Source organism: Lacerta agilis, chromosome 14 (assembly GCF_009819535.1).
Source record: "Lacerta agilis isolate rLacAgi1 chromosome 14, rLacAgi1.pri, whole genome shotgun sequence".
NCBI lineage: Eukaryota > Metazoa > Chordata > Lepidosauria > Squamata > Lacertidae > Lacerta > Lacerta agilis.
Window position 1 is genome coordinate 4,580,906 of NC_046325.1, and position 23,760 is coordinate 4,604,665.

General features: G+C 51.7%; 1 protein-coding gene across 1 annotated transcript; it reads left to right on the top strand.

The window, feature by feature from the left end:
* The first annotated feature begins 952 nt into the window (after nt 1–952).
* On the top strand, nt 953–23,760 carry CNTROB (centrobin, centriole duplication and spindle assembly protein). Its single transcript, XM_033169654.1, has 19 exons — nt 953–1,477; nt 1,560–1,653; nt 2,271–2,349; nt 4,019–4,184; nt 8,800–8,916; nt 10,355–10,471; nt 11,159–11,257; nt 11,734–11,949; nt 15,550–15,696; nt 16,862–16,995; nt 17,711–17,836; nt 18,532–18,748; nt 19,891–20,224; nt 20,726–20,889; nt 21,687–21,780; nt 22,436–22,564; nt 22,732–22,867; nt 23,104–23,182; nt 23,389–23,760. Exons 1-19 carry the CDS (start codon nt 1,136–1,138, stop codon nt 23,524–23,526), a joined length of 2,928 nt encoding a protein of 975 aa, XP_033025545.1. The 5' UTR covers nt 953–1,135; the 3' UTR covers nt 23,527–23,760.

Here is a 23,760-nt window from a genome sequence, read left to right on the forward strand (position 1 = left end):
TCGCGCACGCGCGTTTTCTCTCTCCCCGCTCCGCCTGTCGCGCTCTTGCCCTCAAGCAAAATGGCGGCAACGGCCTCCCCGCCCTCCCTGCCAAGGTGGTTGCCAGGAGTTGCGTTGGCCTAAGTCAAATGAAAACCAAGCGTTGGTTGGTTTGGGTTTTTGTATTGGGTTTCGTATTTTTTGTGTGTGCTATTTTTGAGGGTGGGCGGCGCGGCGCGGCCTAGAGGTGGGCGAGCGCGGGACGGAAGGAGCGCGAGGGCGTTTAAAACGGCGGGAAAGAACCGGGCGCGCGGGGGGTAAGAATTAGGATTTACCTCAACGTGTTTTTTGGAGGTGGGGAGCGCAGTGTGGGCGGGGCCTGTGGCAGGTGTGAGGCGGGGGGTAGGTGTGGGCGGGGCCAGAGGATTGTGGGTGGAGCTCCAGGGGGATTTGGGGGTGGGGACCCTGGGGGTGGGAATTGTAGGAGGGGGCCTGCCATTAAAATTGAGGTGGGGGGCGCTTAAAGGGGAAGAGAGTGTGTGATGTGGGGGGGAGGCAAGCTTGGGGTTGTTTTCAGTTTTCAGAAAGTGAGTGTGGAGCTTTAAGGGGCAAGAAGAGGGATCCCTCTAGGGCAGGAGTGTGGGGCTGGCGGAGCAGGACCCTCCAGATGTTGCTGGACTACAGATCCCATTGCCCCTGTGCGCTGGCTGTGGCTGATGGGACTTATAGTGAGAGGGTGGGGAGGCCCACCCAAGTTCCCTGGATATGTAGGAAATGGGGACTAATGCCACCATACAGGGCAAAGGCTAGCAGTGGCGCAGGGCAGGGCTTTTTTTCAGCTGGGATCCGACCCCTGATGTCACCTGTGTTCTTCCCGTTGTCCTGCTGTAAGCTCATTTCTGTGCCCCTCATGGGTATCGTTTGCTCTTCAGGGCACCAGCTGGGAAGCACCACCAGGCGAGACCTCTCCTTCCAGGATCTCCTTGCTGGCACTCCGGACGAGCCAGCATGTCTGAAAGCACCTTCCCTCTGTCAGAGTCCTGTTGTCATGGGACACTCCGCATTATGACAGGGACTCTGGGCTTCTGAGCACAGAACTCTTGCAGCCTGGCCGGCTTGGGCAAAGGCTTTGGAACCACCACCTCCAACTGTACCCATGGCTGACAAGAGTGCCTGCAGGACTTTGAGTTCCTCCATCCACAGCGAGGATCTTTTGAGCGACATGGAGCTGCTGCCACCCTCGGCTCCTGCCTCCCCAGGGCAAAAGGTCCCTTCCTCTCAGGCAGGCACCCCCTATACCTCCCAGGTGACTGCGCAACTCTATGCCTCACTGCACCAGAGCCGGCAGGCTGAGGCTCAGGCCCGCTCCCATCTGGAGAACCAGCACAGCTTGGGCCTCTCCAGGGAAGCGGAGGCCCCCGAAGTAGATCTGGACACTCTGGCGGAGGAGCTCAGCCACCGACTCTCGACTAGCGTGGAGGCCAGCACCTACAGGAAGGTGAGGAGGAGAGGCCACGTGGCTGGGGAGAGGCTGGAGTTGCAGGATAAAACACCCAGGCCTCTTTTATTGTCTCCTGCAGGGACCTGCCGTCGAGTCCCGCCACATCTCTGAGATGGAGAACGTGCGCTGCCATCTGCAAGGCATGCTCCGTGGGTCCAGGGATGCTGCTCATGGTGAGAGTACCGAAATTAGGATTTAAAAAAAGCTTTGTGTGGGGGACATGGTCCAACCAGGCTTCCCATTGGAGGTAAAGGTAAAGGGACCCCTGACCATTAGGTCCAGTCACAGACGACTCATTTTGAGTCGGTTGCGGCGCTCATCTCACTTTATTGCCCGAGGGAGCTGGCGTACAGCTTCCGGGTCATGTGGCCAGCATGACTAAGCCGCTTCTGACGAACCAGAGCAGCGCACGGAAATGCCGTTTACCTTCCTGCTGGAGTGGTACCTATTTATCTACTTGCACTTTGATGTGCTTTCGAACTGCTAGGTTGGCAGGAGCAGGGACCGAACAACGGGAGCTCACCCCGTGGTGGGGATTCGAACCACCAACCTTCTGATCGGCAAGCCCTAGGCTCCCCTAATCCTGGTCCTTTTTACTCACTGCCCTGTGTGGCACACTTCCACTGCCACCCACCTCTTCATCTCTCATCTCACCCCTGAATCTGTAGCAGGTTCTCTCTAGTAGGAACACAGGAAGTGGCCTTATACCAAAATCGGAGCTGTTTTTCCCTTCACCCTCAAAAGCTGCTTCCAACCTGCAGACAACAATTTCCCCCCTTTCTGCCTGCAGGGGATGCTGTGGCACTGCGAACTTTTGAGAGGAAAGACGATGACTCCTTTGAGAGTGACAGCACGACTGCCTTGCTCAAGTAAGTTCATCTCAGGACATGAACAGACTTCCTAGGCTCTGGGTGGTGGTTGGTGTTTTTTTTTTTTTTAAATAAAAAGAAAAATAGGTGCTGCTACGCTGTGGAAGGCACAGCCTCCTGGAGGTGCTTTAGCACAACACTTTGAACACCAAAGCACGTTCCAGGAAGGTGCCTGAGGATCATAAAAGGAGTGCCAGAGCCGAAAAAAGAGCATTGGCTCTGGGTTAGTTGCTATTGTGGCCTTGAGGGGTTCCTGCTACACAGCTCTTCCCAGCCGGAAGCAGCTGCATCTCAGGAGACAGATAAAGAACTCTGATTAAGCTCTTGGGTGAATTTCAGATTCTGTTGAGGAGCCTTGATGGCTCGCCATGTGTTGTTGTTTTTTAATCATTCGGGGCCTTTGACAACCGTGGCTTGGTTTGCATGCAACACAAACCTTGGTTCAGTCCCGACCCTTGGTAATGTGCATGATTGGTTGTGCTTGGTGCATCCAGAGGCTCGTGCATGTCATTAGAAACAATGGTTCAGTGTTGCGTGCAGACGAGAATTCACTTCTCTGCTTCCTCACACATTTGAAGGATGAATGGAGGTGCCTTCCCTTTAGCTAGGGTAGATGATCTCATACAAAGCCTATCTTTGGAGTCCACGGTTCTAGAGAGCAGAGGTGGGGAACTGGATGTGGCTGGTGGGTGGGCCAGAGGCCCTTAACTCCACTACCCTCTGCAGGTCACCAACTCACATGACATCACAGTGATGTGATTCCCCAACCCCCGGGCTAGTATAGAGCCTGCGCTACACTTTGAAGCCTTGTTGATCAGCTTTAAAGTACTACACACAGCTCTGTGCCAGCCCTGAGAATCAGCTGTTCTTGGATAGAGAGCTGTTCTTGCAGGCACTTAAGTACCAACAACCAGCTGATTGTCAGGGCTTCACAGCGCCCCATGCAGGACTTTGCAGGTGTGCCTGATTTGCAGTGCCTGCGATCTCCCTTTTTCAGCTCAGTCCTGCCTGTACCTGCCCCTCCCACCTAACATGAGGTGGAACAGGTGGGCAAGGCTTGGCCAAACAGGAAGTCCTAGGCCCCAGCTAATGAGGCCTGTGGGCCAGAAGTTACCCACGATAGAGTAATGCAGAGACCCCAGTGTAGGAGCAATATTGTAAAAGGAGGATCAGTAGACAGACAACAGCCCTTGGGGTGAAAACAAAATCGAAAATTCTTTCTAGTAGCACCTTAGAGACCAACTGAGTTTGTTCCTGGTATGAGCTTTCGTGTGCATGCACACTTCTTCAGATACCTGAAGAAGGTATCTGAAGAAGTGTGCATGCACATGAAAGCTCATACCAGGAACAAACTCAGTTGGTCTCTAAGGTGCTACTAGAAAGAATTTTCGATTTTGTTTTGACTATGGCAGACCAACACGGCTACCCACCTGTAACTGGAACTTGGGGTGAAAGGCCAAGAAGTGGTTCAGCCAACCCTGAAATGTTGAGAGAGAGAGATAGCGGGCTCTAGAACTCCTGGGTCCTTGTCCTGGCATTTCCTGGCATCTCGGGGATAGAAGATGATGGAAGCTAAAGAGTAAGAGTCATGACGGTGGAGGGATCGATTGTGGCTTGTTTTGAAGGAGCCTCTGTTGCCTTCATGTCCCCTTCCCTTTTGTCACCTTAGTGCCAGGCCCCTGCAGGAGGTCTCTCCTCCCGGCTCCCTGGCTGGCTTCGAGCAACTATTTCCCCGCTACACCAGTCTGCGCTTGGGCCAAGTCCGTGAGCATCCGCCATATGCTGACTCCCACCTCCTGAAGGACTCTTTGGACAAGGAGCAGGCCCGGCGGAAGGTGAGTGGCACCAGACAGCTGTGGAGCCCGCCTGAAGGATTCACAAAGGATTGTGGGAGAATGAGGGAACGGGTGGCTGCTAGGACTGGGTCTGCCCTGTCCTCTTCTCCGCCCAAATTGTTTTTAAAAGTCATATTATTTCCCTAAAACAGTGGCTCTCAAAGCTTTTTTTTCTCTGGGACACACTTTCAGAATAAAAAATTTGTTCATGCCACACTGAATTTTTCATTGATAAGAAATACACTGGAAAATGAAAAGATCACAATTAGGAATACCCGAAGTATCACTTGGATGTTCTTGCTTTCATTTTGAAAAGATATCTATCCATATTCTGCAAAAAAACCCAACATTTTTTTGATGCTATACTATACTACACTGAAATGTTTCTTTGCTTGTCCTCGAATCTTCCTGCCACACTTGCCATCCTCTCCTGCCACACCCTCTGAGAACCATTGTCCTCAACAAAGCTTGAGGATTTATTTGCCGGGGGGGAAATGCTCCACGCAGGCCAGTGTCTGGTAAAAAACGCAGCCTAGTCAATTGCCCAGCGGCCTCGCCCCCCCCCTCACCTGAGCCTCTCCTAATTGCCAGGATTACTGCTTTGCATTAGGCAGCCAAAGAGGCTTGAAGGATGGACCAATATGGCTGGAGGGGGGAGGGAGGTTATGAAGTAAGTGTCATGTGACCTGCGACTTTAAGTAAAGCTACTCGGACTTAGCTGGTATCATGGCCCGTAATGAGCTTTCTGACCTTCCAGCCACGTGCCCCCCTACATTCACCTTCAACATGGGCAGAGTTCCATGGGCAGTTAGGAGGATGGGCTCAGGAATCAGGGCTACCAGCTGCGGTTGTTGCTGAACTGTAACCTCTTCACGAGAGAAACCAGGAGACCTGACTTCTCTGGGGAAAGGGATAAGGTCCAGTAGACCTGCTTTTCAGCAGCCCCTTCCACTCAGTGAATCACAGTGCTGGAAGGGGCTACAGCCGTATCCCTGGTATGTGTCCAAACCCCGCAGAAAAGCCTCTGATTTAAAAGTGCACCACCTTTTGGGTGAGCCGGTTTCACCATCGCATCAAGGCTGCGTTTCCTGAATTTGCAAGGAAGCGACGCCTGAGTTTGTGTGTTCGTGTCAGCCCTGATTTTCAGCCAAAGGGAAGTGGAGCTGAACTTCCAGAGATCTTCAGAGTTCTCTGTGGCACTTTTCTTCTCCCACCTCCCAAAAGCTTGCCAAGTAAAAATATATTTGGTGGTGTTTTTTCTTCTTCTTTTTTAAAAAAACAATTTTATGCAAAATCAGCAAGAGGCCATGAGACTTTGCTTTGATTTCCATGATTTAGGATGCAGAATATGGCTCCGTTCTGGGGCAGAACTTGAATTTGTTAAACTTCACACAGCCTGTATAGCCCTATACATGACCGTATACTTGTGACACCATAATAATCTAGAAAATAATAGCTCCAGCTTCACTAGCGTGGATTTGGGTATCTGCTCTTTTCACAACAGGTGGGGAATATTCACTCTTTTACCCCTTTTTAAGCTGGGGTGGACAGACTGTGGTGTACTTTCCCTGTTGGGTTTTGGTCTCACTAGTTTCCAGTGGCCCAGCAATTAGTTTTCAAAATACAAGAGTGCCTAACACAGAATCTTGTGAAGGCTGAAATCATTCCTCACCTGTGCCAGTTGCTCTCGAGTCTGCACTCATGGTTGTGAATATATGAAGTGCCTTGCTGGATTGGGCCGAAGCCCACATGGTGCAGCATTCTTTGCAGATAACCTATTAAAAACCTGCTAGATCAGGCCAGCTCCCATCTAGTCCAACACCCTGTTCTCACAGTGACTGACCAGATCCCTGTGGGAAACCTGCAAACAGGATTGGAGCACGACCAGCCTCCCCTCCTGTGATTTCTAGCAACTGGCATTTGGAAGCATTGCTTCCTCATACTCTGAAGGCAGAGCACAGCCATCGTGAGCCCTCTCCTCAGTGAATTTGTCTAATCCTCTTCTAAAGACATCTAGGTTGGTGGCCATCACTGCCTCCTATGGGAGGGAGTTCTGTAGTTTTACTGTGTGCTCCTTTTCTCCATCCTAAACCTCCGACATTCAGAGACCTGCTCAAGGGGCAGCTTTTAGTCTGTGCAGAAGAAATTTGCCAAAAGGCACAAGCACCTCATTTGTGCCCAACCCTTGCTATTAATCCACTCTCTGGTGCATTTTAAAGGACTGATCTCAAGTACCCGCTCTTGTCATTGTTATCCCTCTGCCCCCCAGCTTGTGTTCAACTCCAGCCTCCTTCCAAACCTGCAGACAGAATCCTGGCTGCCTTCTGCCTCCATCTTGTTCTCCTCTCTTGTCCTAACCATCTTCCAGAGGACAAGGGAGCGAAGTGGGTGGTGGCGATGATGTGCAGAGGAGGCCAGCCCTGACCAGGTGGAGGCGCTGGCGTGCCGCAGACCCAGCCCACGTGCCAGTGGAACAAGCCTGACCTTGGTGATGTTGCTGCAGAATGCCTTGCCCGGCTTTAAGCTGCTTGCTGGGGTGGGTGGAGGGCTAGCCGGCCCCCTCCTGAGGCTCAATTTAGCCCTCTAAGCCTATTAGAGCGCAGTAGCCTGCTCTGCCTGGCCCAGGTGCTGCTGGGAACCCAAAGTAAGCTCCAGGGCTCTGATAGCTGTTCCAGAAAGTCCTGGAACTTCCTGGGAGAAATATTTTGGAGGACTCAAATCTCTGCCTTTCTGGGAGGCAGGTGGGAGTGTGTGGGTGAAGCGGCTTCTGCCCCATAGCGTGCCCATGCAAAGGAGTTATGTCCTTTCGAGCAGCCCCTGAACACCAGGGCTTACTTTTTAAAAGAGTTTCCGTTGCTCACTCGTGACATGAGAGCTTTCCCTCCTTCTTGGTCCCAGAGCAGCAAGGAGAGGCACCCATCTGTTAGGGCTTTTTTGATCCCTGCTTGAGCCCCAACACACACACACACACACCACTGAATACACTTGGAACTCTCATTTCCTTGGACACCCTTGGCTGATTCACGCCAGGCTACAGTTCGGTGGCGCGTTTGCCACAGGGTGGTTCCCGCTGTATCCAAAGCAGGTGCCCGTCCGTTCAGCTATGGCCCCCTCTCCCCCAAGAAGTGCCCGGCCAACCTAGGAGTCAGACTCAGGTCTGCAGCATGACAGGCAGGGATGTCAGTCCCTCTGCTACAAACACTGCCTGTAACACAGTGTTGTGATAAGCATGTCTGGGTGGGAGGAGAACGGATTACTCGCTGGGACATGGCAACTTGCAGTGGTACTGCAGGAAAGCGCTTTTGGTAGAAGCAGACACAACAGCTCAACAGACGTCCGGCTGGCTAAAAGCAACTCCAGTCCACGTTTAATGAGGCCTGGGAGTATAATGTGACGCTGAAAAGTCATATGTATCGGGCCCAGACAGGTCTGCCTCGGGGAAGGCTTCCTGATTCAAGGCATCCTGGCCCAAGAAGCTCCCTCAGTGGGGCTTGAGGGCCACTGACAAATATCTTAACAGGTGGGCAGGTACGCCCTGAGATGCAAGTGATATTATCGCTGGCTCTCTTCCAAGACCAATTAAACACATTTTTATTCTCCCGGGTTTTTACTTTTACAGGGGATTGATCTGCTACGAGTACTATAGCTGTAGTACTGCTAGAGATGGATCTGTTGCCAAGTCATAGATAGCTCAGCTGCAAATCTATTGTTTTGCTGAATTATTATGATTGCTTTTAATACTAATTATGCTTATCTGTATTGGGGGGGGAGTTTCTGGGAACTGGCACGAAGAGTTCCCTGATGCTCATCCCCATTAACAGCCACTGACCAGATCATTACCCCCCCCCCCCCCCGTTTGGCCCAGCATGATGGGCAAAGGCACAGCCTACAAAGCTCCTGTCAATCAGCTGACTGTCACCTCTTGCAAAGCCCTGTACCACAGATCAGCTGATCAATGGAAACGCCCCCATGGCCGAGCCAGGTCTTTACCTGCCCTGCACCTGACATCAGGTGGGAGCAGCTGGACCAAATAGGGAGGCCTGGTGGGTCTCATCAGATTCACAGGCCAAAGAGTCCTCACTGCTGCCCTAGGCTAACCCAAGACAGCCAAGTCTGGGGTGGGATGGGGGAGATTGTTTCCTTCCAAACAGTTTGCTCATGCAAACCGGGCAGAGCACGGCTTGTTTCTGTCTGCCACAGATGTATTCTGCTCTTGCAGGCAGAGAAGAACTCCACTTCCACTGAGCAGGGTGCTCCGTGTAGGACAGGAGAAAAGTAGTGACTGAACACCTGTATTTATAAGAGGATATAAACAGGGCAGAAGTAAGGCATGCCCTCCTGAATAATCCCCAGGACTGGCTCAGGTCCCGGAAATCTTCATCTTTCATTTTAGCTGTTAGGGGTTTGACTGATATCAAAGTTTCCATCACTCAGGACTGTGGTAGGGTGGAGACGGGTGGAGAACCTGGAAGAATGGTGTATCAGTGGAAATTGGCCGGGACTTGAGTTGCCTCTTCCGCAAGTATCATTTCCTGCTGGCCTACCTCCCCTAGCCCAAATACTTCACCCTTCCCTTCCACAGTGGCTGAATTCTTGACCGCTTCCTCCCACCCAGCACTGCGAACGGCACATCCATGCCTTGCAGAATCGCATCCTGGAGCTGCAGCAGCAGCTAGCTGTCGCCGTCTCGGCGGACAAGAAGAAAGACAGCATGATAGAGCAACTGGATAAGGTGAGCCTTCGGCACGACAGGTGTGTGGGTGACCGAGATGCCCAGAGATGAGCTGGCCCAGGAGCAGCAGCAGCAGCAGCAGCAGCAGCAGCAGCAAGTGGGTTGGGGTAGAGCATCATTGCTGGAGCCATGGAGAGCCCAGGGCATGGAGGCAGGAGGCCTCTGAATACAAGTGACTGGGGACGGCAGGTGAGGAGAGCGCTGCTGCTGCTGCTGTGCTCAGGTCCTGCTTGTGGACCACGGTGAGAAGAGGACGGTGGTCTAGATGGGCCCACTGTGGCCTGATCTGGCAGAGCTTCTTTCAACATTTTTACATGTAGCAGCTGCTGGTCTTAGCAACTGCAAGGAGGGCAGTTCTTTACAATCTTCTGACCCCTGGGGTGCAGGAACCTTTGGCCCTTCCAGATGTTGCTGAACTACAACTCCCACCAGTCCCAGCAAAGCACGGCCCAATAGTTGGGGATCATGGGAGATGTAGTTCAGCAGCGTCCGGAGGACCAAAGGTTCCCCACACCGGCAGTAGCACCTCCCTACTGCACCCCTGAATGCTACACTCTTTTCAGTAAAGCCTGAAGACTGGAGCTGTTTCAAAGGCAGAACTTGCAGCACCCCACCCCAACTTAGCCCATTCATTCATTCATTCATTCTATTTCTAGGCCACTTTTGACTCACACACAATTCACAAAGCAGCTTACAAACAATAACCTAACATCACAATTGCAACATAGATTGTATAGAATAATTAACGAATCATCAGTAAAGCAATTGCAAATCACCAGCGAAATGAGCACCTCCTAAAAAACGCTGTTAAGAAAACAACTAAAAAAAATGCAAAACAGCAGAGCCACAACAAAGGTCATGCTATTAAGATTCACAAAGCATTACAGCTCTCATAATCCACGAAACAATATTAATATTAGCAAACTCGCAACCGAAAACAAACTAAGCACTGTCGAATTCACACACACACACACACACACACACTCCATACCACAGAGGTGCCTGTTGCATCCCAGGCTTGAACAAGGATCTCGGGTGTTTCCCAGAGAACCCCCCTGCCTTGCTTGCTCTCTCAGGATCATTGTACGGGTCCCAAAGGTGCATTTGCTGGAGGCTCAGTGCTCTAGTCATCTCTGCATATAGAGGAAACAAGAACAACCCTCCTATTGAGCATTTACCTTTGGAATGGAATTGAGCTTCCAGCTGCTTGTTGGTCATTTCAGAACAAGCCCCATGCATGCAAGCAAGCAAGCAAGCAGTGGTTGAGTGGTGTAGGATGTGGCTTCCAGGGAACAGAGGGGAAAATTGACTACAGTTTCGACAATACACCAGTTCTCTCTCACTGCCCAGTGAGCAAGGGATCTCTTTATAGTTGGGGAACCCCCTGGATCCCTGGGGGGGGGGCAGCCAGTTGAGCCTCTCATTCTCCTTTCCACAGACCCTGGCCAAAGTGGTGGAGGGCTGGAACCGGCACGAGGCTGAGCGAATGGCGACGCTACGCAGGCTGCAGACGGAGAAGGAGGGGCTTGAGCAGGCGCTGGGGAAGCAGAAGGAGGTGGGGTTTGGGGCCACGGATCTCAGCAGGACAGCAAGAGGGTGGGCAGGCAGGCGCATGGGGCCACCAGGAAATTTGGAGAGAGGCACTCTGCATTTTGAAGCCGTGCTGTATCAACTATTAGGCAGAGTGGGACAGCCCCCTCCCTGGTGCTCTTGTACACGACACCCCCCCCTTTTCTGCATTGGTGGTCAGAGCTATGTATGCCACACAGGACCCTGTGCTTGCCATTCTTCTATCGTTGGGATGTCTTGTGTTTTCCAGTTTTTGGCAAGCAATAGTCTCACAGCTGTCATAGCATACAGAAAGAATCTTCTATCTTTTGGGGGCAGTTCTTGCTCTTTATTATATCTTTATCATTGTGCTCCATAAAATGTGTTCTTAATGTTGTACAACGCCCTGTGGTCTTTTGATAAAGGGTGGTCTATAAATCAAAATAATAGTAATAATAATAATAATAGGCTCAGGGGCTGCTGAATCTCTCCCATTGAGATTCACGCTGTCAGGTTGACGTCTGTCTCTGCGATGGGGGTAAGGGAGGGGCACCATCTTGCCTTTTGCTTCAGGCAGCAAAATGTCCCAGGCAGGCCTGGACGGAACCAGCAACCCATTTTCCCGGGGCTAGGGAGGATGCAGCTGGGGGGCCTCTCTCTCTTTGGGGAAATGGCTAACACTTCTTTCCTTTAGAAAATCTCGGAGGTGGAAGAGCGCCTCAAACAAGCCTTCTCTGCCCTCAGCCAGGAGCAGCAAGCGGCCAGTCAGTTCTGCAAGGAGAAGGAGGCTCTGGTAAGAAGCACCTCCCCTGAACCTTCCCAAGCCCTCGCTCCTGTGGGGTGCAGTCCTCTAATCCAGGGAGTAAGCTCCATTGGGCTCAGTGGGACTTACTTCTGAGTAAGCATAGACTGGCCTCCCAGTGGCCCTTCACCTTTCCAGTGGCTCCTGCGCCTTTAATAGGAGTGCAGACACACACCTGCTGAAATTCCGCTTCAACTCTGTTATTAAAGGTACAGGAGCCCTGTCTTCTTTCTGCCCCCCCCCCCATCACCTGGCCGTGATATCACCATGAGAGCTAAAATGAGCCCCATGTTTTGGGGCAAGATGCTGCTGACTCTCAAACGCCAAGCGCCACCCACAGGGAGGGCCCGGCACCTCCCATTAATGCCCTCCTCGGGGCATCGTTCTGGGCTCAGGGATTGCACCCACCCAAGACCTTTCTCGCGTCAGAGCTGACGAGTGCGCCCCGTCCCCTTCCGTCCGCTCAGGAGGAGGAGAGGGCGAGGCTCTCTTGCGACTTGGAGGCGGAGCGTCGGCAGGTGCACAGCCTGGAGGCGGAGTGGAATCTGGAGCGCCGGCAGCAGGAGACCCTGCGGGCCACGCTGGAGGAGCAGCAGAAGGCTTGGGCACAGCGTGAGAGGCAGCTGGAGCAGCAGCAGCAGGTCCTGCAGGAGGAGAGCCGCTCCCAGCTGGACAAGGAGAAGGTGAGGGTGAGAGAGTGAGAGGCTCCTCCCAGGCCTTCCGAATCCCTTGCAGGAGCGGTTTCGCTCCCCATTTAAGAGCACGATCAAAAGCATGGGTAGGCAATCTAAGGCCCGGGGGCCGGATCTGGCCCAATCGCCTTCTAAGAAAGCCAGTGTGGTATAGTGGTTAAGAGCAGTAGACTCGTAATCTGGTGAACCGGGTTCGCATCTCCGCTCCTCCACATGCAGCTGCTGGGTGACCTTGGGCTAGTCACACTTCTCTGAAGTCTCTCAGCCCCACTCACCTCACAGAGTGTTTGTTGTGGGGGAGGAAGGGAAAGGAGAATGTTAGCCGCTTTGAGACTCCTTCGGGTAGTGAAAAGCGGGATATCAAATCCAAACTCTTCTTCTTCTTCTTCTTCTTCTTCTTCTTCTTCTTCTTCTTCTTCTTCAAAAGCTTTGCCTAGCAGGCAGTTTCTTACACTAGATCCCATGGACACCCTCTGAAGTTACTACCCATCGTTGCACTTAAATATGTACGGTTCTTGTCGCCAGTCATTGTGAATAGCGTGGCCGAAGGAAATGGGATGTAGAGAGGTCAGCTGGCGACTGTTCACAGGAAACAGTAATTGATAACACAGACATTCTGGCATCGGTGTTAGCATTAGCAAATGTTGAAGTAAAAGCATTGCGCCAGTTCTTTTAACTGTGAGTGGAGTTGGAAACTTAATAGGTTAATTTGAGATTAAGCCTACAGTGGTACCTTGGTTTAAGAACACCTTAGTTTATGAACAACTTGGATTAAGAACGCTGCAAACCTGGAAGTAGGTGTTTTGGTTTGTGAGCTTTGCCTTGGAAGCAGAACATGTTCCGCTTCCTGTCGAGTGTGTTCCGTTTGTAAGTTGAGTCCCCCGCTGCTATGGGAAAGCACACCTTGGTTTAAGAACGCTTTGGTTTAAGAACGGACTTCTGGAATGGATAAAGTTTGTAAACCAAGGTACGACTGTAGTTCCATTTTGGACAATTAAATTTTTTTAAGGAGAACTGGTTGCAATCCTGAGCTTACTTGCTGGCAAGTAAGCCTCACCAAATTCCATGGGTAATACTATTTTTATCTTTTAAACAATGCTCATCAGTGTGCATAGGATGGCTCCTCCCCTCCTGAGCTTACAATATAAGCTCAGACTGGTGGTCTGACTCAGTACAAGGCAGCTTCCTATATTCCTATCCCCTTTTAAATCTCTCCTACCCACTCTTCGCCCTCTTTCAGAAGGACTCAGCCCCACCCCTACTCCAGACTCCTGCTTTCATTTTTTTTTACTGAGGCTGTAGCAGGCAGACAAGCATGCAGGCTCAATATGGAGAAGAGCAGCTAAATTTCTGGGACTGCTGTAGAAAAATAAGTAGGGCTTTGAGTACTTTATTAGTAGGGTTTCTTACCTGGTTGCTCGGCTGCAGTATTCCAGCACAAGGAAGGGCCACAGTCCTTCTGTAAGGAAACCCCCTCGGGAGAGGCGTGGCCTCTTTTGCCTAGTGGGCAGGGCTGACTCTGGCTCCACCTTTGAGCCATAGCCTCTTACACGGAGCACAGAGTCAGGGGAGGCCTTGCTTGCCATGGAATCCCAAGGCTGGGAAGAACTACCACCCTATGGAAGAAATCCCCACCCTATGGAGGAAAAGCGTAGGCCACCGCGGCAGCGGCCTTCCCAGTCTGTGAGTTGTGGGGTAGAGATGTCTCATTACAGTGCAGATTAGGCTGTGTGCGTAGGTGGGCCAGCTGTTATCTGTGGGTCCACGTCTTTTCTGTTTCAAGGAGCCCTTTAATTTTTAAGGTTTCTAGTCCTCAGTGATTCAGAGAAAAGCTTTAAAAATATTCTGCTGCTCAGAAGCGGGATTCCAGCAAACGTCCCTCATCTGACTCCTGTGACTTACCGCTCCTGTGTTGTGGCTTCTCCTGTGTTGTGCCCTTTAATAGCTAAGGCAGGCCTTGCAATGCGTTTACTCCCTAAAGAATTGTTTTGACACCATTGAGAGTGTCTGATGAACAGCACCTGCTAGACTAGGCCAATGGTCTTCTCTAACCCTGCACTAGTATTCGGAGGCAGCATGCTGTCTCTTAATGTGGAGGGGTTCGTTGTCATGAACCGCCCTGTGATCTTCAGATGAAGGGCAATACAGTCATACCTCAGGTTACAGACGCTTCAGGCTGTGTGTTTTCGGGTTGCGCACCGCGCTGAACCCAGAGGTACCAGAACGGGTTACTTCTGGGTTTCGGCGCTCACGCATGCACAGAAGCACTGAATCAAGACCCACGTGTGCGCAGATGCGGCGCTGCAGGTTGCGAATGCTGTGGGTTGCAAACGTGCCTCCCGCACGGATCATGTTTGCAACCCGAGCGTCCACTGTATATATATTCACTGTAGCTAGCCACCCATCATGGCTCATAGCCCTTGAGTAGTCAGGGAGGGACCATGGCTCAGTTGGAATGCATCTGCATTGGATGTAGAAGGTCCAGGATTCAGTCCCTGGTGGACTGCATGGGCCATTGGCCTGATCCAGTAGCCAGGCACTTCTTACATTCCTGTCTAGGTTGGGTTGTGAATGTCCCCTATCTGAAACCTTGGAGAGTGGCTGCCGGTCAGTGTAGGCAGCACTGCGCTAGATGGATAAGTGATCAGAGGCAGCAGCTTAGGGGAGGAGTGAGAAGGGGAGAGACCAGTTTGGTCCAACTCAGGATTTCCCTGTTTTTGCCGGTGAGGCTTCTGTGTGCGCCTTATTCTACCACTTCACAGGCAGCAATTCATCAGGTAAAGCTTTTCCGAACACTGCGCCAGAGAAGGCAATTGTTGGATTTCTGCCTCTTGGGTCATGCCTAAAGCCACAGGAGGCCTGCCAGGGAGAAAACAACAACAGAGGGCGCAAATTTAGATGATCTTAAGTAGCACAAGAAACCATTTTGCTAGGAATAAAATAAAAGCCTTCACTCTTTTCTGCCACTCTTTCTTTCTTGCGGCTGTAGTCAGCCTTGTAATTCTGGATTCAGATTGTTCCCACCTGTCATAGTCTAAACATGCCATTTGTGATGAGCGGGAAAGCTTCTGCAGATGATGTGGGAGGCTCCTGGCCTCTGCTTTGTTTGAGTTAATTCCTAATTCCTAGTTCTGCACAATATATACCCAGGTGGCCAGTCCCAAGTGGGAACAGGCTGGAAAGCGAAGCCTTCTTACCTCTCCCCCCCTTCGAGATGAATATGAAACTGATCCAGCCACCGCACAGATTTTATGTTGTTATTTTCCATGCAGCAATTGAGCAGGTTACCCTGAGAGCCTTGCTTTTGGAGGGAAGGGCAGTGACGAGAAGGGGGACTGATCCTTTCCCTCACATTTAGGCAGAACCCAGGCTACTTCAGAGTTACCCTTGAAAATCTGGAACGGTTCAGACGTACCTTTCAATGGTATTCGTTGCTCAGGGAGAGGGTGCATGGTGGGGGGCCACAACGCAGCAAGCTAGGAATGCAGTTGGGAGGCAGGCTTTGTAGGGAGATGGTGGTAGGGTGTTTGGAGTCTCAGCAGCTTCTTTCAGTGCGTACCCTACTTCTCCTCCTCCTCACCCCTTGTCTAGGCGGTGGCCCAGCGCGAAGCTCAGAAAGCGGCCGATGCCCAGCGCGTCTTGGCCTCCGTGCAGTCGGAGGTTCAAGGGCTGGAGGCTGAGCTGGAGGCCATGCGCCGAGAGAGAGACAACCTGAAGATGGAGATGAGTTTGGTCAAGGTAAGGTGGGCAGCGGCCTTCCCAAGCGAGGGATGCTGCTTTTGGGGTGGGTGGGGGAACGTCAGCGAACGAGAGTCGGGACAATTCGTGTAAAAGGAAGTCCTCTTCTATGCATTGTGTAGTTAAACTACCGAACTCCCTCCCACAGGAGGCGCTGATTTGGTGGCAGTAATGCTTCTGAATGCCTGTTTCTGGAAGCCATGGGAGGAGAGAGAAGCTCTTTTGCTCAGATACTGCTTGCTGGCTTCTCACAGGCCTCTGGTGAAAACAGGATGCTGGACCAGATGTTTGTAATTGAATTGTATGGAAGGAGGAGTTTTCATTGCTGCAGCTTCTCTTTGCTTTTGCTCCCTGCTGTTTTTATTATTATTATTATTATTATTATTATTACTATTATTTATTTGTGATGATCTGATCTGTAGTGGTTTCTCACGAGTAAGGAGGTCTGACTCCGGGTCCTCTTATTTACAAGCTTTAGTATACAAGTATGTACATTGCAGAGCTCAAAAGCCCATGACCGTCTTAGTCACTCTCAGATCCCGGAAGTGGCGCTTTTCTGGAGCACCCCCCAGCAAAAGAACTTGGGCACCCCAAGTCTCCTCCTCTCATCCCTGCGTTTCACCCCTCTACGCAATTGGGGCGACGGAACTGCCATTGCTCCCTCCTCCCCTGAGCCGCTTTGTAGGTGTCGGGAACTGGGGGCATCCCATAGCCCCTTCCCCACGGAGCTCTCTTCCTGCCTGTCACTCCTGCAGGATGTCTCTCTGCTGCTCCTGTGGTGTTGGGAACCTTCTGCCTCGGAGAGCCCTTCCACCACCCCGCTAGGCTCTGACGGTTCCCTGACGACATCATCATCATCATCATCATTTATTATTTATTATGAAGCTGTGGTGATGGATCTCGTGCATCACTCGCCCACTTATTGAGTTGCCATGGCAAAAAATACGACTAATAGAGAATACTAATAATGTTAAAGATACAGCAGTCCCGTTGAGCTGAGGTGGTGCATGTACCTCTTTGTTTCAAGGGCTTTCACCTTCAGCCGAAGTCTTTGCACCTGGCATTTGCGAGCTCCTTGAGGACTAGGAGCATGTCAAATGCAACTCTAGAAGCTTGAAGTGAATTTCCTCTTCCCTTCCATCCCCCCGCCCCCTTCTGTACGTAGGCACGCTATGAGGCACAGAAGGTGAAGCTGGAGTCAGAGCTGAAGGTGGCCTTAGAGCAGCGGGTGACGGAGCGCATGGCTGAAGTTCACGAGGAGAGCTTGCGCCAGATGAGCAGCATGAGGGAGCAGCACAGGTGGGGCGGGGCTCTATGCCCTTCTGTGCCAAGCCAGAGGGAGCCCCTGTCCTTAGATGCCACTGTAGATAGCGAGCCCTCCTTCCTGGCTCTGGAGACATGATAGAGGTTTATAAAATTATGCATGGCATAGAGCAAGCAGGGAGAGCAAAGTCCCTCCCCTCTCATAACATTTGAAACAGAGTTTTGGGACGAATAAAAGAAAGTACCTTTTCATGCAGTGCGTAGCTGGAACTGTGGAACTCGCTGCCATAAGAGGCGGTGATGGCCACCGACTTGGATGGTTTTAAAAGAGGATTAAACAACTTAAAGGAGGAGGAGAGGGCTGTCGATGGCTACTAACATGATAGGGTTTCCCACAGGCATTTTGCTGCTCGTGTGAACAGGATGTGGAGCAGATGGGCCCTGATCTAGCAGGGCTCTTCTCGTGTTCTCTTGTTAGATAAAGCCAGCCATTGAGACAGGTGGGGGGGGGGAGAGCTTCCCCTCGCTTTCATAATAAAGCCTTTTCCTAAGGTGTCCCCCCCTCCCCTTCAGTTAATGACTCTGCTAGGGAAACGGAGCACAGGATAAGTGGATTCAAGATGGCTCCTTCTTGAGCCCATCCCTGCCTTTTTCACTTAACCCGCTTACTGCTTGGGGAGCCGTCGACTTCTTGGCTTTAAACCATAAGTTCTTGTTTTTGGAGCTTCCTTCCCTTTCCTTCCCTTGGCAGGAAGCAGCTGCTGGAGCTGAGCGGCCACCACGAGAAAGAGCTGGCCAGCCAGTTAGCCCAGTTCAAAGCCGACCTGGCGGAGAGGGAAGAGAGGCAGAGGCACCTCACGGAGGACTATGAGTGCAGGTACTTGGAAGCAGGGCGAGGGGGGAGGTCTTTCTGGGGGTGCTGGGGAAGAAGAAGAAGAAGAGAAGAAGAGTTTGGATTTGATATCCCGCTTTATCACTACCCGAAGGAGTCTCAAAGCGGCTAACATTCTCCGTTCCCTTCCTCCCTCACAACAAACACTCTGTGAGGTGAGTGGGGCTGAGAGACTGCAGAGAAGTGTGACTAGCCCAAGGTCACCCAGCAGCTGCATGTGGAGGAGCGGAGACGCGAACCCGGTTCCCCAGATAACGAGTCTACCGCTCTTAACCACTACACCACACTGGCTCTGTGTGTGGAGCCAGAGAGAGGAGGAAGGAGGGCTGGGCGGTGTCTAGTTTTCAACATTGTGATATATCACCAGCTAAACATCGCGGTATATCAATATATCACAATGTCTCAAATAAGGATGGAACTATGTAGAAGCAAACAGGGTAACACCTTGGGCAACTGGACATTTAGGGGTCTGATACATTTTTTACTTTTTACTTACCTTTAACTGTTATTTCATAGTTCAGTGCAATGGGGCAACAGGAATTGGGAGAGAAGCACACATACGCACATCGTGATTTGCTACATATTTGCACTATATCGCCATGTTGAATATTATGAAACTGTTTCCATGATGTGGAAGGCTGTCCTAGAACCATGGTGTCTTTAACCATAACCCCACCCAGGATCTCCAAGCAGCAAGACGAGATTCGGGAACTGCAGGCCAAGTCTCGGCGGCTGGAGATGCAGCGAGCGGAGATGATGAGCCAGTTCCAGGCTATGATGAAGGCGCACTGGAACGAGGCCTTGCGCCTCTTCACCAGTGGCAGCCCAGCCTCCCCACAGCCCAACACCAAAGCCCAGCAGCAGCAGCAGCAGCAGCAGCAGCAGCAGCAGCAGCAGGTGAGAGCCTCCTTGGCACTGTAAGCAGAGCTGTCCTCACTCCTGGCACTCCCGGCTTTGACCCTAACCGGAAACGTAAATGATTGAGGAGAAGAGTGGTGAGGGCAGCCTTTGCCAACACAACACTGCCCACATGGAAAAACAGAAAATAAAATGTTTTTTGGGGGAAAAAACCCCACTGCCCAGATGTTTTGGACTGTCACTCCCATCTCAACTAAAAAAAGTTTGAAGTAGGACTTGCCTCTGCACAAGCCATGCCTGGTTATTCTTCAGCAAGGCTTGTCCTTCTGCACCAGCCTTTCTGAAGCTGACCCCTTCCTAGCATTCCAAACTGCAACTCCCAGCTGGCAACTACCGCCACTTGCTTCCCTTGCTCCTGGACATGGGGCGTCTCTCCTCGGAGTTCAGCCACGACTGGGAGTTTTAGAGGGCGCCAGCTTGGGGGTGGTGGCGGCGGTGACTGCTATACGCAACTGCCAAAACTGACTCCTGCCCCCACATCCCTTTGCCGTACGTGAACACTGTGTCTTACCTGAAGCATCTGGAGGGTGGGGAAGGCAGGGCTGGGAAAACAAGCTCGGGATTCCTGGTTTGACTCTTGGGCTTGGAACTCACTGAGTGACCTTAGGCCAGTCTCCCCCACCCTCCAAAGCCTCACCTGCAGTAGCAGCTTCATAACACTATTCTGGTTAGCTTTATTTATTGGATTTTAATGCGACTTTTTCCTCCGGGGAGCTCAAGGTCGTGTGCAGGGCTCTCCCCCCCCCCCCAATTTTATCCTTGCAACAACCCTGCGAGGTAGGTTAGGCTAAGGGGCAGCGACTGATCCAGGCCTCCAGTGTGCTTCGTGGCTTAAGCGGGGATTCCAACACTGGTGAATCACAGCAAGATCAATGTTGCAAAATTTCCAGAGCTCCCTTTCCTTTGAGCAGATCCTTTGTAAAATTCACAGGCTCTTAAGAGCCCTGTAGATTTGTTGCTCAATTCTTCATTAAGAAGAGATTCATGCTGCAGCTCAATTTCCATTGCATGAAGAACGGCTTCTTTCCTTTTAGCTGTAGGGTGCTTTATTGAGGGCGAGGGAACTGATTAGTGCTGCCTTTGAGCTCACTGTCTTTTAACCCCTTGCCCTCTTTCCATAGGACACCCCCTCTGACCTGGAGCTTTTGCAGCCCTCCAAATCTCTGACGAAGACCCAGAAGGCGGAATCTCTTGGGAGCAGCCAAGGGGCAGGAGACTGCGAGGGGTCGGCATGGGCGCAGGCGGTCCCCCTCCAGCCTGCCGCCCAGCGCAGCTCTTCACGGGGCCCGCCAGACGCCCCCGAGAAGTCCTTGCAGGATGCTTACCGCCATCTGCTCCCCTTGCTCCCAGACATGGGGCGTCTCTCCTCGGAGTTCAGCCACGTTTTCAACTACAGCCTCCTCAGCCAGCCAGGTTTCCAGCAGCTGGAACCGCAGGTGGACAGCTCTGTAGCAGGTGTGCGTTGGGTCAAGTCCAGTAATTTCAATGGACCTGCTCGCGAGTAAACCGTAGCATCATTTAATACCACCCATTGTGAGGACTTTTGTTAATGTGATTGTGGAACAACTGCAGGGTTTTTTTTGGAAAATATATATTGGCCGAAGTGTCAGGCCCGTCGACTTCTTTTCTTTGTTGTTTGACTTGCATTAATGCTTTGGAAATATTTTATCTGCATGGCTGCCCTTCATAAAGGCATAAAAGCATAGAAATTGTAGAGATGGAAGTGAGCCCAAGGGCCATCTAGTCCAACCTCCTGCAGTGCAGGGATCACAGCTGAAGAATCCCTGACATGCATGTGTGAATTTTACCTGGAGAGAGGTGGTTTAAAAAAAAGAAAGTTAAAATGCAAGGGGACTGAAAGTGACAGGTGATTTGGCCACAGTGGGCTTTTGCAACTGAGCAGAGATTTAAACCTGGGCCTCCCATATTTCTCTGTCTCTCTCTCGCCTGCTTCAGGTCTGCCTTTCCACCCTGATAACCTGGCAGAGCACCCGTTCACAGATGACACAGATGAGACCATGACTGAGGCAGCAGGCAACGAGGGAGAGACCCTCCAGCAGAGCAGCTTGGAGGGTGGAGCTCAAGTGCCTCAGCCCGACTTGAATTACTACTTGCGTTTGGTGTGTGTCGTCATGATCCTAATCTCTGCTCTTTCTCTTTTCAGTCTGTGGGGGTGGGAGGGAACTGTGATGATGGGAGTCCTTCCTTGCAGGGCGGGCAGATTTCAAATGATGCTTTCTCATCTTGGTGTAGTGGCGCTCACCCTTATTCTGATAGGAAATGCTCTATGGGGACAGGAGGGGACAAAAAATGGAGGGTCAAGGAGAGTCTGTGTGTGTGTGTGTGTGTGAGAGAGAGAGAGAGAGAGAGACCCTATTTTCATCTGAGGAATGTTGGAGGGTATGCAATGTGTGGCTTGCATCCTTTTATAATACAGTCGTACCTTGGAAATCAAACAGAATCTGTTTGGTTCGGAAACCAAAGCGCGGTTTCTGATTGGCTGCAGCAAGCTCCTGCAGCCAATCAGAAGCCGCGTCAGACGTTCGGCTTCCAAAAATAGTTTGCAAACCGGAACACTCACTTCCAGGTTTGCGACATTTGGAAGCCAAAACATTCGAGAACTAAACTGTTTGAAAACCAGCTTAGTAAGATGGGACATAATTCAGTTTTAAGTGACTCTAAGTTAAAAGTGCATCATGGTGGTGTTAAATAAAGATTTTGTTTTTAATCAGGTTGCTTAAAGACTCTTATTCTAGGTTTACCTTATTTTATTTAAAACTTCAGTTGTTATCCTCAGTGAATTCTTGGCTGTTAATTATTTCTGTAGCATAAATGTCTTAGGAGAGTAACTGCGGGTGGGTGTGTAGGAGGGAAGGAAGGATGCACACCTGACTCCTGTCTCCTCACCACTCTCCAGATTTTGGACCGCTCTGCATATGAAACTGCTGCGCAGAAGCAGGAAGGGGTCTCCACGGACAGCCCACCACCTGCCGCGAACCAGACGCAGTTTGGTAAGAGCAGGCCCCAGGCCCCTTCTCCTTCTGCACAAGGGAGCTCTGCAGTCCTCTTGGTGGCTCCTGGCTGTCCCTCGCTCCCCAACCCCTTGCTGCGCCCACCTGTGGGTGGTGGTTGCTGGCATATTCGAGGGAGTGGCTGGAAGGGCGTTCAGGGTTTGCAGAGCACTGGACTGCTGCTGGTGATCTTTCTCGACTCTTACTCAATACCCTGGAGAGCTTCTGCCAGTCAGCAGAGACAGTTCTGATCTAGAGAGACCAATTATTCAGACTCTGAACAAGGCAGCTTTCCACCTTCCTGCATTCTGTGGGTCTGTCCCTCTTGCAGCCGCCATCCGGTTGCTGCCGTGGGGGGGGGGCCTCATTTCACCACCTTTGCTAGAGTCCCAGCTTCCTCAGGCACCTCCTGCCCCTGAACTGTGCCGACCAGTCACTGTTGCAACAAGTGTTTAGAAACCAGTGTCTGAGTTTCCATTTTGATTTTCCTCTTCCCTCCTCATGCCTTTCCCTTGCGCGTTGTGGGGGTTTTGCTTTGCTTTTTTTAGACTGTAAGCCTGCGGGTGGGGACTGCCTCTTTGGCCGAAGACCTGGGTTCCAAGTGTTCTGAGTAAATAAAGAACCAGCGCTCAAAAGCTTCCCGACTTCCTTACAGGTACGTCGCTGTCCTACCACGAACGCTCCACAGCCCTGTGGGATCCGGCCCAGCCGTCTGCCAGCACCATTCACATCCAGCAGCCCAGCAGTACTGCCGTCCACAAAACCAAAGTACCTTTGCTCAAAGGTAGGTAGGCCAGGCCAGGCTGCTTGAACCCGGAAGCAGCCCTTCCCCTCTGCACCCCCAAGGCAAAACCCTGGTGTGAGGCCAGCATGTGAGTGGCAGTGGAAATACCTCTAGTATGAATTCTGTGGGCCCATTCCCTGATCTTTTTCTCCCTTTTTCCTCCACAGCCCACGAGGGGGGGATCCTGTCCCCAAAGCAGGTCGCTGAAGTTTCACGTCTGCTGAGGCACCACCAGGCCAAAGGCAGGACTGTGCCTTCTCCCGAGGACCTGTATAAATACTTGCGCGATATAGGCCAGAATGGGTAAGGCGAGGTTATTTTGCTGAGTCCAGGCACAATCTCTTTGGGGGGAGGGGCTGGCAGGATTTGGACAGGACTCCTCAAGAAATGTTGCCTGGTTTTTTCTAGAAGGGCCTGAAGTTCATTGTACAGGATTTTGGTGGGCGGCGGGGGCAGGATGCCTGGGTTCTGTTCTGAAGCAGCATTCCCATCTTCTCCCCCCCCCTTTTTTCCTTTTGGTGGGGGTGTTTTTGCTTCAGGACAGATGCCAAAGGCGATGCAAATCTGCAGTCGCGCCGGAACCCCAACCCCAAGTTGATTGACGCTATGAGGAAAGAGGTACGTGTGCCATTCTTTTGGAGGGGACGGGATAAATTCTGAGGTTTGAGTTGCTCGTTAATTTCCAGGAGAAGCGGGGGGGGGGGAGGCAGGTTAACGAACCGGGGAGCAGAAAGCTTAAATCTTATAGGAGGTTTTGGTCTGTCATGTCAAGGAACGGGTGTCTGTCAAAAGCCACTGTCATTCACCCCCTCTTCCTTCTTCAGATGGCCTCTGCACGCCGCGTGGGTGCTTCGGGGTTTGGGCGCGAGAGACCCCAGGCCGCCGCCAAAGCTGGGAAGAAGCCCTCCAGCACGCCTGCCTTGAACCCTCGCACCAGCAGAGGCGGCGGCGTGTGGCGATGATATTTAGTGCAACTGGACTATTTATTCCTTACCACACTGACCCCCCCTTCCCTTCCCTCACCTGCCTGTCCTGTCTGGGCCTCTGGTGGGGTGTCTGGGAGCTGCTCTTTGATTTAAAGCCCCCGCCTTAATCTCCAGCTTTACCCTCCAACCATTTGCTCCAATCTGGAGTCTAAAATGTTGCCTTTTTAAAAAACGGAATGCGCATGTTGGATTTTGTGGGTTTGCTTTTTT